This window comes from Pleurodeles waltl, chromosome 5 (genome assembly GCF_031143425.1).
Source record: "Pleurodeles waltl isolate 20211129_DDA chromosome 5, aPleWal1.hap1.20221129, whole genome shotgun sequence".
Taxonomy (NCBI): Eukaryota; Metazoa; Chordata; class Amphibia; order Caudata; family Salamandridae; genus Pleurodeles; species Pleurodeles waltl.
The window spans coordinates 1,474,598,251-1,474,616,268 of record NC_090444.1 but is presented as its reverse complement, the minus strand read 5'-3'; the positions used below and the strand labels follow the sequence as shown (position 1 = coordinate 1,474,616,268).

The 18,018-nt window shown below is 45.6% G+C and overlaps 1 protein-coding gene across 6 annotated transcripts in view; it reads left to right on the top strand.

Annotated features, from left to right (window-relative positions):
• LOC138296535 (isoaspartyl peptidase/L-asparaginase-like) overlaps positions 1 to 18,018 on the top strand; it is a 1,292,011-nt gene that overhangs the window by 471,481 nt on the left and 802,512 nt on the right. For all 6 annotated transcript variants that reach the window (XM_069235752.1, XM_069235750.1, XM_069235749.1 and 3 more), the window contains one exon: positions 15,766 to 15,908. In XM_069235752.1, the coding sequence (XP_069091853.1) occupies positions 15,766 to 15,908 (143 nt within the window). The remainder of the gene's footprint in view (positions 1 to 15,765; positions 15,909 to 18,018) is intronic.

Sequence of the window (18,018 nt, the reverse complement as noted above, 5' to 3'; positions counted from 1 at the left end):
AGGAATGACCACCCTAAGGCATGTCAGGTCTAACAATTCCCATCAGGGCTCTGGTCACCACCGGTGCCGTCACTGTTCTCAGAGGGATTGCCTCTGGGTAGCGGGTGACATGGTCCACCAAAACCAGGATAAAACCTGTTGCCTAAGGCAGTTTTTGGGTCCGAGGGTCCAATGACATTGATGCCCACCATTTTAAAGGGGGTGCCCACGACGGGGAGTGGGATCGGGGGGCTTAAGCCTTTACCCTGTCTTCCCAATAGCCTGGCAGGTAGGGCAGGCCCTGCAGAAACTATCTGAGGCTACCCGCATTCTAGGCCAATAGAAGTGGGTAACAAGCCTGGCAAAGGTCTTGTCTTGGCCCAAATGTCCTGCCATGGGGATGTCATGAGCCAAGCCCAGTAGGAAAGCCCGGTAACACTGGGGGACCACCAGCACATGTGCTGCCCCAATGGCCGGAGCCTTAGGCTCACTGTAAAGGAGATAATTCTCCCAGTAGACATGGTGATCGCCAGAGGCTTCACCTGCTGCTTCGGCTGCGTCCTGTTGCCTCAGACCCTTGAGGGTGGGGCACTCCTGCGCCTTGCAGAATTCTTCCCTGGTTGGCCCACCCCCTACTTGCCAGCCAGCAAGTTCAGGCAGGTTGTCTAGGTCAGCAATATCCTCTCCAGTTGGATCAGGTGCCTCCTCCTCTGGGACCCCGTCCACCACCGTGGGAATATCTGAGGCGGGTTTCCTGCGCCTCTTGCCCTTCCTCTGTGCAGCTGTCTGGGCCATTGTTTCAGGCTCCAGATGCCCTTGACTCCCTTCCCGGGCAGCCATGGACCTTGTGGTCTTGCAGACCCACTCAGGCAAACCTAACATCTCCATGTGGGATCTGAGCTTTACCTCCTTCCATGCAGTATGCTCAAGATCATTGCCTAACAGACAATCTACAGGCATGGCAGGACTCACAGCTACCTTTAGAGTACCAGAGACCCCTCCCACACTCAAAGGGAACCAGAGCCACTGGTAGGTGACTCTCACAATTGTCAGTGACTATGACATACTGTCTTCTGTCACGCAGAGCTCTATCCTTTTCACATCAATGGTGACCCACTGCCTATACTTAGAAGTATTGGCAGGCATGTGGGTTTTTGGCACCATCTACTTATCTCCCAGGGATACTAGGGACACTTCTATCTGCCCCCCAAAACTAACTGGGACTGTCTCCCCCTGAGTGCTACACTAGCCAACCCAGGTGCCTGTCCTCCACTGGTGGGCTGTGCTCTCTTGGAACACTGGGAGTCACCCTTAGAGTGCTCATGCTGGTAGCACTCTAAGCATTTGGGGATGAACTATCTTCTTATCAAGGTACCCTGGCTTCTTTCCAAATTTAGATGAGGAATGGTTACCACCCCGCCCTTGGGAATTGTTTTGGGGGCCTTTTGAGAGTTCCTTATCTTTACGTTTTTCTACCCCCTCTTTCTCTGGTTGGGAACCCTAACCACCTTTGTGGGTGTCCCCCCCAGATACCTTTTAGGACTAACCCAGAGCTAACTAGTGCTAACCCAGAGGTCCGCCTCCTCAGCAAGCTTCCTGGGATCAGTTAGCTTACTGTCTACTGAGTGGTGGCGCAACTCTCTAAAACAAATACTGAGCATATGTTAGACTTTTCATCCTTGACGTGGTCTCCCTTAACGTTTTGCCTCTGTTCCCCAGGTTGTCGATGTGTGCTGGACTCTGATTTTACTGTTTTTGTTACTTTGGGCACTTTACCACTGCTAAAGTGCAAGTGCTCCTTTACAAAATGTGTATGTAATTGGTTTATCCATGATTGGCATATTTGGTTTACTAGTAAGTCCCTAGTAAAGTGCACTAGAGGCGCCAGGGCCTGTAAATCAAATGCTACTAGTGGGCCTGCAGCACTGGTTGTGCCACCCACATAAGTAGCTCTGTAATCATGTCTCAGACCTGCCACTGCAGTGTCTGTGTGTGCAGTTTTACCTGTAAATTCGACTTGGCAAGTGTACCCACTTGCCAGGCCTAAACCTTCCCTTTTCTTACCGGGAAACGGCCTTAAGGCCGACTCCCGAACAACGAAGTCCTGGTTAACGAAAGCGGAACACCGCTTTCCTTAACCACGACTTCGTTATTTTGTGCCTTAACCACGCATGTGCTGAACAACACACATGCGTGGTTAAGGCACAAAGAAGGGAGTCGGCTGAGGAGGACGACGCGACTAGGCGACGATTCAGGTAAGTGGGGGGTTGGGGTTTAAGTTTTAGGGCGGGGGTTCGGGGTATTTTCTGTTTTGGGGTGGGGGGTCGGGGTTTAAGTTTTAGGGCCAGGGGTGGGGGGTCGGGGTATTTTCTGTTTGGGGGTCGGGTTTTAGGTTTAGGGCCAGGGTTGGGGGGTCGGGTATTTTCTGGTTTAGGGGCGGGGTGGGGGGTCGGGGTTTTAGGTTTAGAACCAGGGGTGGTGGGGTCGGGGTATTTTCTGGTTTAGGGGCGGGGTGGGGGTTGGGGTTTTAGGTTTTAGGGGTGGGTTGGGGGTCGGGTAATTTTAGGGGTGGGGTGGGGGGCTCGGGGGGTTCAGGTTTAGGGACAGGGTGGGGGGCTCGGAGTAGTTTTAGGGGTGGGGGTTGGGGTACTTTAGGTTTCAGGGATGGGGTGGGGGTTGGGGTTGTTTTAGGTTTTGGGGGTAGGGTGGGGGTCAGTTTTAGGGGCGGGGTGGGGGTTGGGGTTTTAGGTTTTAGGGGTGGGTTGGGGTCGGGTAATTTTAGGGGGGGTGGGGGTTGGAGGGGTTTAGGTTTAGGGGCAGGGTGGGGGGCTCGGAGTAGTTTTAGTGGTGGGGGTTGGGGTAATTTAGGTTACAGGTTTAGGGCCGGGGGTGGTGGGGTATTTTCTGGTTTAGGGGCGGGGGTGGGGGTTGGGGTTTTAGGGGTGGGGGTCGGGTAATTTTAGGGGCGGGGTGGGGGCTGGGGGGGTTGAGGTTTAGGGGCAGGGTGGGGGCTCGGAGTAGTTTTAGGGGTGGGGGTTGGGATACTTTAGGTTTCAGGGATGGGGTGGGGGTTGTTTTAGGTTTTGGGGGTAGGGTGGGGATCAGTTTTAGGGGCAGGTGGGGGGTTGGGGTTTTAGGTTTTAGGGGTGGGTTGGGAGGATCGGGTAATTTTAGGGGCGGGGTGGGAGTTTGGGGGGTTTAGGTTTAGGGGCAGGGTGGGGGGCTCGGAGTAGTTTTAGTGGTGGGGGTACTTTAGGTTTCAGGGATGGGGTGGGGGTTGAGGTTGTTTTAAGTTTTGGGGGTAGGGTGGGGGTCAGTTTTAGGGGCGGGGCGGGGGTAGTTTTAGGGGCAAGGGTGGGGGGTTGGTGTGGTTTTAGGGGGGGGTCGCGGTAATTTTTAGGGGTGGGGGTGGGGGGTCAGGGGGGACGCATGCAGGAACAATGGTTGCCTATCACTAATGCCTTTACCAGGAATGCCTTTACAACGAAAAATCGTTTTTAAGGCATTCGTGGTAAAGGCATTAGTGGTAACAACAAGGTCGTTGTTCCGACCTCGTTGTTCTGGCATTCGTTGTTCCGGCAGGCATCGTTCCGACATACAACCCTTCCCTTTTTCTTACATGTCAGACACCCCTAAGGTAGGCCCGAGGTAGCCCCAAGGGCAGGGTGCAGTGTATGGTTAAGGTAGGACATATAGTAATGTGTTTTATATGTCCTGACAGTGAAATATTGCTACATTCGTTTTTCACTGTTGCAAGGCCTGTCCCTCTCAAAGGTTAACATGGGGGCTACCTTTAAGTCTGATTAAAGTGTAGGTTCCCTTTGGGAGTGGATGGACATTGCGAGTTTGGGGTCTCTGAGCTCACAATGTAAAAATACATCTTTCAGTAAAGTTGATTTTGAGATTGTGGGCCTCATTATGACCCTGGCGGGCGGCGGAGGCCGCCCGCCAGGATGCCGCCCTCCATAATACCGCTCCGTGGTCAGAAGACCGCGGAGGGTATTATGAGTTTTTCCCTGGGCTGGCGGGCGGTCTCCAAAAGACCGCCCGCCAGCCCAGGGAAAAACTCCCTTCCCACGAGGATGCCGGCTCGTAATCGAGCCGGCGGAGTGGGAAGGTGCGACGGGTGCTACTGCACCCGTCGCGTATTTCACTGTCTGCTACGCAGACAGTGAAATACTAGCGGGGCCCTCTTACGGGGGCCCCTGCAGTGCCCATGCCATTGGCATGGGCACTGCAGGGGCCCCCAGGGGCCCCACGACAATCCTTACCGCCATCCTGTTCCTGGCGGGCGAGCCGCCAGGAACAGGATGGCGGTAAGGATTGTCAGAATCCCCTCGGCGGCGCAGCGAGCTGCGCCGCCTTGGAGGATTCTTAGGGGCAGTGGAAAACCGGCGGGAGACCGCCGGTTTTCCCGTTCTGACCGCGGCCAAAGCGCCGCGGTCAGAATGCCCAAGGGAGCACCGCTGGCCTGTCGGCGGTGCTCCCGCCCCCGTTGGCCCTGGCGGTTCTCTACCGCCAGGGTCATAATGAGGCCCTGTGTGTTTGAAAATGCCACTTTTAGAAAGTGAGCATTTTCTTGCCTATACCATTTCTGTGACTCTGCCTGTTTGTGGATTCCCTGTCTGGGTCAGTTTGACAGTTGGGCTGGTTGCACCTCACACTAGACAGTGACACAAAGGGAGCTGGGGTGTAGCCTGCATATCCTGATGAGCCATCTGTGATAGGAGGGAGGGGAGGAGTGGTCACTCACACCTGAAAGGACTGTGCCTGCCCTCACACAATGCAGTCTCCAACCCCCTGGTGAGTGTCTGGGGCCTGGCCTGGGCAAGGCAGGATTTCACATTCAAAAAATACTTTACCTTGAAGTAGGCCTACTTCAAAGGAGAAATTGGGTATAAGAAGGGCACCCAAAACCACAGACTTTAGAAACCCTTCTGGAAACAATAGGAACCTCTACCTGGAGAAGAGCTGAGTAGCTGAGGAAGAAGAGCTGCCCTGCATGTGACTGTGCTTTGTGGCGCTATCCGGCAGTTGCTGCTTCTGCCAGAGTAAGAGGGCAAAGACTGGACTTTGTGTGCCTTCCATCTTGAGAAGAAATATCCAAGGGCTTGATTTAGAGCTTGCCTTCTGTTGTTTGAAGTCTCAGGGACAGCAAAGACTTCTCTCTGCCAGTACCTGGAGTCTCTGGAGAGACTCCTACTCTGCCCTGTGGTGCCCATCCAGTTCCTGGACACTGAAAGGAGAAGCTGGCAGCCTAAAGACAAGGAAATCCATACACAGAGCTCTGTGCGGGGAAAAGATCGACGCGACTCTGATCTGCGGCTGAAGAAACGACAGGCCCGCTGGTCCGCAGCCGAGAAATGACGCTTGCAGGAAACGCGACCAATGAATTGATGCATGGAGCAGGAGAAACGACATGCAGTATCGCTGACGGAGGCTGCGAGATCACAACCCGCGCTGCGGCGTTTTCAGATCATTGTGTGGCTGGACTTCCGATTCAAGTACCGCTGTGCGTGGAAAAACAACGCAAGGCCTGCCCGAACCCAAGAGTGTTGACCGGATCGACGCATCGCTCTCCTGCAGAGAGAAGAAACGACGCACCTGACCCAGCGAAAGGAGAAACGAAGCACGGTCCTGCTCGTGAGTGAAATCAACGCATCGCTAGCCCTTTTTGACGCGCACTCGCCCGTGCAGGGGTTATTTTTGATGCGCCCACAGTACTTTTTCACGCTGACAGCGTTAGTGTGTGTTTAAAACTACTTAAAGATTCTTTTTGCATTTTTATTGATAACTTGACTTGTGTATTGTGGATTGTTGTGTAATTTTGTAGTGTTTTCATTAACTTACTGTGTGTGTTGGTACAAATACTTTACATCTAGCACTCTGAAGTTAAGCCTACTGCTCTGCCAATCTACCAAGGGGGTAAGCAGGGGTTAGCTGAGGGTGATTCTCTTTTACCCTGACTAGAGTGAGGGTCCTTGCTTGAACAGGGGGTAACCTGACTGTCAACCAAAGACCCCATTTCTAACAGCATATGCCCTCTCAGAATCAAATCATATAATCCCTTGTAATCATTTACTTTGCTGCCCGGCAACCATACATTCAGTGCCTTATTGGAGAAGTCAAAACAGTCTACCCAATTTTGTGTGGAAAGTTTGGTGTTGTCCATCAACCTCTGACAGTATTTTTCAGGAGTTAGCTCAAACTTGGCCAGTAAAGCGGCTTTCATGGGTGCATATACATTCTGATCATGTGGATCTAGCGTAAAGAGTGTGTCCCTCCCCACTGCTGGTACATAAAACCACAAGGCCACCCCCCATTGCTCCACAGAGGTCCCATGAGCCCTTAGTGCAACTTTAGAGGTAGCCAACAACTTATCAATGTCATCTTCCACCATATAACTTGACACCACATTTTTGGATAGACAAACCTTTCTCTCTTCAACAGGTCCTGCATGTATGCTACCACCATCACTGCTGGGCTCAGACTGCCTTGCCTTGATTTCCAGCTCCTTGAGACTCAGTTCATGAGCCAACAAATGTTTCTTTTCAACCAGGGCTCTCTCAGCTGCAGCCTCATTTTGTTTGGCTGCTCTTTCAGCTTCAGCCTCAGCTCTCATCTCCTCTGCTGCTCTTTGAACTTTCCTTTCCTCTGCTTCCATGTTTAACTTTGCCAAATTGCAACCAAAATTCTCTCTCCTCCCTCCTTTCCCCTGCGGTCAGGCTACGGTCAGAGACACTGCTCCCAGTTTGGCAGGGGGCACAATTACAGTGGTAACATCCTCCACTGATGACAAATCAAACATTAACTATTATTAACTGTCAATAGGTAACCCAATGTTATCATTTGGGAGAGGCAGGCCTCACAGTTGTAAAAAGGTTATTTAGGTTTTGTCACTACCAGGACATGTAAAACTTAAGCGTATGTGCCAAACCTTTTAACTACAATGCACTCTGCCCTATAAGCTACCTAGAGCTTACCTAAGGGTTGAAGTATATGAAACAAAGGGTGAGTTTAAGACTTGGCAAGGAGGTTACTTTCCCAAGCTGAATTGGCAGTTTAGAACTGCATTCAGGCAGCAGTGGCAACTTAGATCATGTTTCAGGGGGCTACCTAAGTGAGTGGCACAATCAGTGCTGCAGAATCACTAGTACCATTTAATGTACAGGCCCTGGATATATGACATACCACTCTACAAGGGACTGATAAATTAATTTAGTATGCCAACAAGGTGTTACCCGAATTTACCAAGCTTCAGAGAGCAAGCACAAGCACTTTAGCGCTGGTTAGCGGTGGTAAAGTGCACAGTGTCCTAAGGTCAACAAAAAAGAATTTCAACCAAGGTGGGTGACAAAAAAACACAATGTTTGGGAGGTTGATCACTCTAAGGCTGACTGGTCAAACAGCTTCTCCTCATAGACCTTTTCTACAAAGCCAAGTTTATCGCGTTGAGATCTCATACGTTGTAACCTGTGCAGTTGTACTGCAGGCCATCTCCAATCTCCGAAATCATGAATGTCTAGATGCACAAATGTTCACCAGAGCAAGCTGATCTATTTGAATGCCACGATTACATGACTGCATCCAGCCTCACTTAGGGCCTGATTTAGATTTCGGCGGATGGGTTACTCCATCACAGAGGTGATGGATATCCCGTCTGGCGAAATATAATTTAGCCTTAGAACCCGCCGTAGCGGGCTCTACCGGCTATTAAGGGCCTTTAATAGCCGGTAGAGCCCGCTATGGCGGGTTCTAAGGCTATTAGAACATTCTGCCACTCAGGGCAGAATGTTCTCTTAAAAAAAAAACAAATTGCTCACGGAGCCCGAGGGGATTATTTTCAATGGAGCTGCCAACTTCCAATGTCCTAATATAATATAAATCCCATTATTTCCAATGGGACTTATAATTTGGCGGATGGGATATCCAACATTGTTGTAACGGAGTAAAATGTCTGCCGAAATCTAAATCAGACCCATAGTCTCCTTGTTCTGAAAGGAGCTTGTTCTGCCTAATGGCCAGCACTCACCAATGACTGCCACATGCATATCTGACGTGTCTGGAACCTTGCCTGTTTAGAGCCCATAGGTAGTTACAAAACAAATTTCTACATTTGAAGTAGAACAAATATTGATGGGTTGGAACCAAGAACATGATGGGTTACAATCACAATTTTTAATCCAACTGTGCTGACTTACACTTCCGGTGACACCAGCTGCCTCGTTCAGAGGTGGGCTTAAACAGGACACCAAGACATTTTGTCGCTCATCTTTTCTTTTTTTTAATTGAATTTAAAAAAAAAAATAAATTACATTTCTTTTCAGTGATGTATTTTCCTTTTTGTTCACCCTTTGAATTGTCTGTCCAATTTTCCTGATATTTTATTAAATTTTTTATGATAAATGGTTAGTTTTTCTACTTAAACTTCATGTATGCATTTCATTGTGTTATTAATTTCAATGTGACATCCAGTATAAGAAAAGAAAATTTCTTTAACATCATTCTTTAGTTGGCCCGTTTAAAATGTACTCTTGGATGGCTACACCATATGCATTATCCTGAAGATTGTTTTGCTGCTCAGGATAAGCTACATGTGTCAAAGTTATGTTATCCTCATTGATATTTGTTTGCCTTTGTGGCATATTATGTTTAGCTAGTGTGGGACTTCAGCCAGAGATCACATCAATACTGCAATTTCTCTAACCATTGCTTACTAGTGAATATTCCTTCAAAGTGGAGAAAGAGGGGCTAGAATTAATGAACCACTAGTCTAGTAATGCAGGATATAACATGCTGAATGGTCTCAATAAGAGTGCTATGCAAGTGTGCAGGTTACAAGTCTGTATTTTCTTTAGCTTAATGTAATTGAATCATCACTGACAAAGTCAGAATACTATGGCAAATGTTAATATTTCAATTTTGCATATTCATGACAACTAGACAATTAGATATCGCTTAATGGAATGGAATACATTTTCTTTGTCCAGAAATAGCAATATTGTCTTCTGGGATGTTTGAGGAAAGAGGCCCAATGAGACAAATGACAATTATGAATGCATTTGGTAAGGGATGGGGAAAACTAATTTAGATGTGTTTTTAAGTTCTGTTTGGCTGTTCAGTGGATTTTGAGATGGGAGGAGGATGAACCAGGTGCCTGTAATCAAAGAGAGAAGCATTCTGTTTACTGAGACTTCACAACTGGTTTTGAAAAGTAGGTGCCAAGAGCGGAATAGTCCTATCATTACCAAGATTATGAAGTCATGAGAGTCTGCTGCTGTGCTGGAAAGAAAGAAAGAGGTTAGAAAGTTCTAAGGATAGGCAGTTGGAAACTATGGGTCCAATCCACAAAGGTAAACTTGGACGTTTGGTCTAAACGTAGACCAAATGCCAACATTTACGGCTTTGTGAATTCTCAAAAGGCATTTACAAGTACTATCTGTAGGTCTGCACTCAGGGCTGGGTACGTACAAGGTAGGGCAAGAACTACACTGGACCAGACGACCCTCTGTTCACCTGGTCATACAGAGACAAGATGCACCTATAGAATCCCCATACATGTACAATGAGAGACGTAAAGGTATAACATGGTTATAGTGGTATATTCTCAGTAGATTCTCAATCTGGCTCCACCAAAGAAACACACATACCTGAATCAATGGGAGAGAGAACTGAATACAGATATTCCAGATGAAACCTGAGGAGCGAAATAGCAACGCGCTTCCAAGTCCTCCATCTGTCTCTGTTAGAAAGAAAACTCCTACAAAATTCTAACATGGTGGCACTTAACACCAGTACGGCTACACAAAATGTTAGGTGGCTCGGATTCCTGTTGGAAGGTATGTGGGGAGCGGGGTATGATTTTGCACACAATGTGGGTGTGCCCAAGAGTACAAACATTCTAGGATGCAGTCCTTCTCCTCATTCATGCCATCACTAACATTTCCGCACCACACAATCCATTAGTTTTCCTATTGGATGACTCTGGTGTGGATAGAGTCTTTCACACTCCACTTCGGGTAGCTCCTTTCTCACCTAGTTTTAGCTGCACAACTTTGTATTGCACAACTGTGGAAGCAACCCCAGGCCCCCACACTAAACCTATGGGGGCGAAAGGTGGGGAATGTCAATGCTATGGAAAATCTCACAGCAATTATAAGAGATAGGGTGGTTACATTTGACGCAACATGGCAGCCATGCACCACATACATACAACATTAACATAGAATGGAGGGACTCCACCTCACAATATCCAAAACATTGAAAGCCTCAGACATATAGGCGCTGTCCCCTTCAGAATCAGAGGGTGACACACCTTGACCCACATATCTGCTATGCTTAGCCTCTTCCTGATGCCTCAACACCCTACTATAGTGTACAAGCCACTGATACTGTTGTTTGATCATTGGAAAAGAAATGCAACGGATGGGCCGAGGTCGTGCCCTGGGGGCCTCCATGGGCCTGGGGATATTGTTAGATCCTTGTCATTTAACTGTTAAGTACAATTGTGGGGTGCGATGTGTACTACATCCTCCTAGTACTGGTCTTTCCCGACAATTAAATTGAGACTGAAATGTGTGAGTTAGAAATGGGGTCTCTAGTTGGCAGTCAGTTTACACCCTGTCCATATAGGGACCCTCACTCTAGTCACGTAAGGGGGTCACACTCCAAAGATAATCCCTGCTTACCCCCTTTGTAGCTTGGCACGAGCAGTTAGGCGTATCTCAGGGGCAATGTGTAAAGTGTTTGTACCCACACACAGTAACACAATAAAAACACTACAAATGGACACCACACCATTTAGAAAAAGAGCCAATATTTATCTGAACAAAACAAGTCCAAAACAACAAAAATCCAACATACACAAGAAGATATAATATTTTTTTTAAGGAAACTGAGACTTAATCCATAGGAATCAATGGATGGTTTGTTTTAGCACAAAGTACATGCTATGCATCAAAAATAAGGCCTCTGGAGAGGTGATGCGTTAGAAAAGCAAGCGATGCATTGATTCTTTACTGGCAAATGAGGCTGTGTGTCAATTCTTTCCCCGCCGGGTAGGCGATGCATCGATTCATTCTCCTCCAGGACAATGATACATCGATTTCTGGACACACAGCCTCAGGTCCTTGCTGCAATGTTGAAGATTTGACACCCAGGGTCGATGGGTGGAAAATTCTGACATGCAGTGTGAAGGGTCAGTGTTGAGAGCAGGACAGGCGCTGCGTCCAATTTTCAGCTGAGGGATAGGTGCTTCATCGATTTTTCTGATGTGCACACAGTGGTGCATGTATTTTCCCCTGCAGGTTACCAGCTTCCCCTTCTAGGGGTTGAGGGACTACAATTGGCACCACTTAGCAAGTCAGGACTCTCAGCAGAAGAGCCCAGGCACTAGTAGATGAAGTCTTTGATGTCCCTTAGACTTCATAACAGGGGGCAAGCTCAGTTCAAGCCCTTAGAGGACCTTGGAAAGAAGGATGTAGCAAGCAAAGTCCAGTCCTTTCACACCCAGGGCAGAAAGAGCAGCAGCAGGCCCGCACAGCAAAGCAACAGGCAGAGTGGCAGGTCCTCCTCAAGCATTCAGCTGTTCTCTCTGGCAGAATGTCCTCAGTCCAGAACTGTTCTGGAGTTGTGGGGTCAGAAGTCCAATACTTGTACTCAGTTCTGCTTTTGAAGTAGGCAAACTTCCAAGGAAAGTCTTTGTAGTGAACAAGACCCTGCCTCTACTTTACCTGGCCCCAGACACACTCCAGGGGGCTAGAGGTTCTTTATGTAAGGACAGACACAGCCCTATTCAGTTGCAAGTGTCAGCCCCTCCCTCTACTCCAGCCCAGGAAGACTTATCAGGATATGCAGGAGACACATCAGCCCCTTTGTGTAAAAGTCTATGGTGAATTCACAAACAGCTCAACTGTCAATGCACCCAAAATTAGTATTCCACAGCCAAGCAGAGGCACAGAATGGTTAAGCAAGAAAATGCCTACTTTCTTAAAAGTTGCATTTTTTAAACTTACAATCTGAAAAACAACTTCACAAAAAGATGTATTTTTAAATTGTGAGTTCAGAGACCACAAACTTCAAATGTTTATCTTCTCCCAATGGGAAACTGTACTTAAAAGATATTTCAAGACAATCCTCATGTTACCCTGTGGGAGAGATAGGCCTTGCAATAGTGAAAAATGAATTTAGCATTCTTTCACTATCAGGACATGTAAAACACACTAGTACATGTTCTACCGTTTAAATACACTGCACCCTACCCCTGGGGCTGCCTGCTTTCGGCCTACCTTAGAGGGGGACTTACATGTAATAAAAGGGAAGATTTGGACCTGGTAAGTGGGTGCACTTGCCAGGTCGAAGTGGTAGTTTAAAACTGCAGACACAGTTGCACGTGGCAGTGGCACGTCTGAGACTTGCTTACAGGGCTACAATCAGTGCTGCAAGCCCACTAGTAACATTTGATTTAAAGACCCTGGGCACCTCTAGTGGACTTTGCTAGAGACTTACTAGTAAATCAAATGTGCCAGTCATGGAGAAAACCAGTCATCAACCCAATTTAGACAGAGAGCACTTGCACTTTAGCACTCATCAGCAATGGTAAAGAGCCCAGAGTTCTAAAGGCAGCAAAAGCAAAGTTCAACACAGGATCATAAAAGGAGGTCAGAAGCCAAAAAGACAGGGGTAACCACACCAAGAACTGACAGGTCTAACAGTCTGTCATGTCATTATTACAAAAATAAGGTGAGAGTGCCTTCCCTTAGTTAATTAGTTAATTCTGGGATATATGTTGGAGGAGTGAAGAGGAATACAGGGAATTTGAACCATTTGAATCCATTGTTAGCAGTACTGAAAAATGTGTGATGGAAATTCAGTCTTGGAACTTCAGCTTACATGTGCATAGCTTATTTATGTCACTTGATTAAATATTTGTTTAACCTCACATTTAGCCTATTATCAAGGAAGCAAGCATAATGAATACCCAGATGATTATATCATAGTTTCATTGGTTGTTAAAATGGATGATATACAATTAGAAAATGTCTTAGGAGATAGACCAGAGTTGAAATGCTTCTGTGGGTGTAGGCATGTTGGAGATAATAGCATGATAATAATATCAGGAGCCATATTACGTACAATAAGGTTAAATATGGTTGGCATCAATGCAAATTTAAACGATATCATGCTGTCATTGGGAATTCACAGGAAGAGGTAGTGAATTCTGAAGGAGCATCAAATGTGGGGAACAATAGAGACAATGGAGATGTAGTCAGGTTGATTTCAGAAACATTTTAGGCAGATAAGTTTAGCTCGTATCAGAAAGTAGATGGTTACTTACTGGAGAATAAGCTAGCTCGTCTCTGGGTTACAATGGGGGTGGGCTTCTAAGATTGGTGGCCTTCAATTTATTCCCTGTCACTTGTTCTCTTGAAGTCGGTGGCTTTTTATCTGTTGACAAGATTTTGGCTATGCTGTGGTGTGAAGGGCATGGCCTTCATGGACGGGGAGTGGGGATTTGGGATCTGTTGTAGGCAATGATAGAAGTATCTTAGTAGGATGTTGAAACCAGTCATGGGGTAAGACAAGGGTGCCAGAAACATTGAGTAGCTGAGAAGTGCTTGAAAGATCTGTTGATTGTCTTTGATGGCACATGCATGCCAGAACAAAAGCATGCCTTTAGAGATGTCAGTTTCACTCATCACTCTGAAGATGTACTAGCAAAAATGAAACAACTTTTTTGTAATTCTAAAGGAGGCTGGAAACAGAGATTTTAATAGGATGAAAACACATCCAGACACTTGGTTATGCCCAAATGATAAACGTTCACAGAAACCCAGGGGCTTATTTAGACGTCCCCTGTGCCGCCAGTGCATCACTTTTTCTCATATAACAAGTGACACACCGGCAGCACACGGGGCTTGTAAATAAGCCTCTCGATTTCCTTGCATTATTATTTGTGTGCTATATAGTTTTATCAGGAAAACGATATGACTGTGCAGTGAGTCAGTATATCTTTCTTCGATTTTATATATAAAATCATACAATACGATTCATCCTAACAGGATTAAATAAAATAAAAAACTGTGGATAAAACTTACTACTTTCGTTCAATCCAAATGAGAACCATGTCACCACACAATAAAAACCTCTGCAATAAAGTGCTGTGCAAATTTAGGGGCTTTTTCAATGGAAACGTGCTGTCTGCAAATGGCAATGTACCACCACACAATGCTTTAATTATATTAAAAAATCGCCCTGCCTCATGGCCATTAAACGTATGTGGGTTGCAAATTTTGTTGATCTAAAAAGTGGGTTGTAGTTTTAAAAAGTATGGGAACCACTGGTCTATAAACTTTACTTCCACTAATGCATGGCCTGTGAAAACTTGCAACAGGACAACCTTGAATTTTGTCATCTAATTGGAGAACAGCCACTGAGAGTAAGTAAACTCTCCTGTTTTAATGCACGGATGAAGGCTCACCAAATACTTGAGTATGTGAGTATGTGGAGAGTCGTGCATTTAAAACATGAAATTGTGTGTTATTTCCTGTACCCTATACCTATATTTGGTTTACCATTTAAAGCTTAGTGCTCTGTCTCAAACATATTTCTAGAGAGCAGAAAGGCGCTTTAAGAGGCATTATAAGATACTTTATTGCAATGACATACTCCTTTTTTTTTTAGATTTGTTCACTTTAAACAACATGTGGTGTCACAGCTTTCAAACATTACATCTACTACTGGACAGCCAGCTGTTAGCCAGTGCTTTAAAATGTAAAGACCCTTGTCAAAGTAAAAGAAAGACAACACTGAAATAATACAGAATACTTCTAAATGCTTTCTCAGCCTTGATTTTAGATGGTACAATTCTATAGGAAACTGGATCATGCTGCTTTTTATATCGCACAACAAAATACTCATCAAAAACACCCGACAGAGTGCCCAAAAATGCAAAGTGCCGTTTTTGCTACTCAACAGAAATGATAGAGGGCTTCATGTATCAAAGTTCGGATTTCCATAGGACCACTGCCTCCTCTGAAAAAATGTTTTCAGTGACATTCACAAAGGGGAAAAGGTCCCATGGGACCTCTTCCCACTTGCGAATGGGTTAGCACCAGTGTGACACTGGTACTAACTATGATTGTTTTGCGACCGCATTCGCGGTCACAAAACAATCATACATGGAACTGCAAGTCGCAATTAGGAAGGGAACACCCCTTCCTAACTGCAAGTCGCAATCCCGTTTTGCGATTCAGTAAAAGGTTTACCGAATCACAAAACTGGGTTTGTACATTGGGAAGTGCATTTTGCACATCGCAAACAGCCCGATTCTCTGTTTTCGACGTGAAAAAACCTTCATACATGTGGCCCAAAATACCTGTTTTTCATCTCTCACGAAGTGTCCAGTTTAGTACCTTGCACAAGTACTCCTGCTTTGCGTGAGTGACTATTATTATCCGCGCTCCTACACGATTTCTTAAATGTGTAGAAGGGACATCAGTCAATAGCAATTGGAAGACGCAATGCCTGGTGGGCTTTATGATTTTAGAAACAAGATAAAAGCTTTATGGCTCAGGAAAGCAATCACATGCTATTTTTTGTAGCCACAAGCATCATATTTACTTAAAGGATCGTGACTGTAAAAGCAAATATCACTTCCAGGGAGCCTGGACAAAAGCTGTCAGGGAACAGTATAGTAAATAGCTCTGAAATTGTTTTCTCTGCTTCATTTCAAACACTTAAGGGTAAGAACGTTTGACCTTTTACAAATGGAATGCTTCCCCGCAGGTCACGGGGCTGTGCTGAATGCTGACGGTGAAGTGGAGCTCGATGCAATCATCATGGACGGTAAAACTCTAGCTGCTGGCGCCGTCTCCAGCATCAGGAACATTTCCAACCCAGTGTCATTTGCCTGCTCGGTCTTGGAACAGGTACGTCACTTCGTTTCTTACCCTGGCTGTTGTTTGTTTCATCTTGGTTAGATGTGTCTTGATGAAACGAACTTGAAACATAGCCTATTTCTTGTCATGAATCCAGGTTTGTACAAAAGGGTAATACAGACTAATTTTCGACATTACAACCAAGGACATTTATTTGCAACACGCACTGCTCTATTAAATGCCGCTTTGATAGATTGATAGAAAAGGAAAGGGGACCTGTCTTGATTCACTTCAAAATCTTTTCTACTGAAACGTGCGTTGCGCACCGTTTCCACAGCGCAACCTATAAAAGTAACATATAAACGCGAACTATTCAATAAAGGTATTTGAAATAGGTCGTTCTTGTCAGTTATATTTATTGATAGATGGGCCTGTTAGTGAATATATATGGACTTGTTTTGCTTGCTGTTGGTTTTTGGGTGTATGGTTCACATATGGGCGGGGGTATGAGTAGCCAGGCAAACATCCACTCTTACACACGTATAAGCTTGGACGCCTTGATATCAAATACACGCTCATGCCCAGGTTTTGTACTGATTTGCGCAAGTGCTTGCAGGATGCAGTGCTTTCATAAGCAATGCTCAAAACTGAGAAACTATAATGATGATCAACTTTTGTTTGCAGACTTTGCACTGAAATTTAATGCGAGTACAGCTTTAAATTGAAATGCAAAACTAGGGACATCTTAAAGATTTTGGGGCCCCTGGGCCAATGGGATTTTGGGGGTCTCTGTTCAGAACAGCTTTGAATTTATCATCCAATTTTAGTTCTGCCATGCCCTCTCTGGACAGATCACATACAGCGAACAGACACACTTGTCCAAATTCTAAATGTGTTTCCATCTAATACTCATTGTTAGTGACATGTTCTTTTAAAATTTTAACACAGCAGCAGTTCACTAATGTTACTGCAAATAATGGCTGTTACACCCTCGAATTTCACATAGCGAGGTCCCTTGTTTTGTACGAAAAGCTTTTTTATGGATGTTGGTGAAACATAAACATATTTCTCTGCAAAATGTCTGTATTAGACTCAAATCACCCACATCAAAAATAAATCGAAGGAAAGTGGTATTATTATTCAGGGTAATCAGGGTAAGATACGCTGCAGAACAGTGCTAGCTCTATCAGGGGCTCCCCTGAAAGGCTGGGGCCTGGGCCAGAGCCCACTTTGCCCATGCCCTATAACGTATCTGCGCAAAGCCCTGATAATTAATGCAAATTGGGAGCAACGGGTAAGGAACAGCACAAACAGCAATAGTATTCCACAAAAATACATAACAACTAAAGTGATGCAAAAGAGTGCTATATGCAATTTTTGTGAAAATTGCAAATATAATACAATTTTCCTTGGGTGTTTGTCCTTCTTAAGAAATTGGCAGGAAAAAAAATCGAGCACAGTTCTCATGCAAGACACCAGTTGCTCTCCTGTTGCTTACTGATGCAACGCAAAATCATGCTTAGCATCAAACAAAAACAACATTATTTATGTTTGCATGGCCAATTATATCTTCAGTGTGCGTGGAATGAAGTTTACCAGTGAGTTACCGGGCGTTAGTTACTACACAAATTGTGGCCACTCGCTCAATAGAACATGACTGTTGGTACAACTGCCCTCCTGCATCGCAAACAGGTATTGCAAACCACATATGCAGTCGCTCTTCAACCACAAACCCCTCTACACTTTACTCAGTCACAGAAATAAAGCATTAAGACCTACTGGATTTGTCAATGCTTCGTTTTTATTGTTCTCAGAAACAGCAGATGTTTGCATGCATTGTTTCAGATGTTTTTAAACCTTTGTTTGGAGTGAGCAGGTGTTAGAAATGGGGTCTTTTGTTGGCAGTCGGGTTGCCCCCTGTCCAAACAAGGGCCCTCACTCGAGTCAGGGTAAAGGAGAGTCACACTCAGTTTACCCCCGCTCGCCCCCTTGGTAGCTTAACTCAGAGACAATGTGTTAAGTATTTATGCCAACACACACAGTAATACAGTAAACCACTACATAATGACACAGCATAGGTGTAGAAAAAAAGTTAATATTTTATCTGAATAGACTCAACCAATTACGATACAAATCCACACTACACCATTAAAAATAGGAT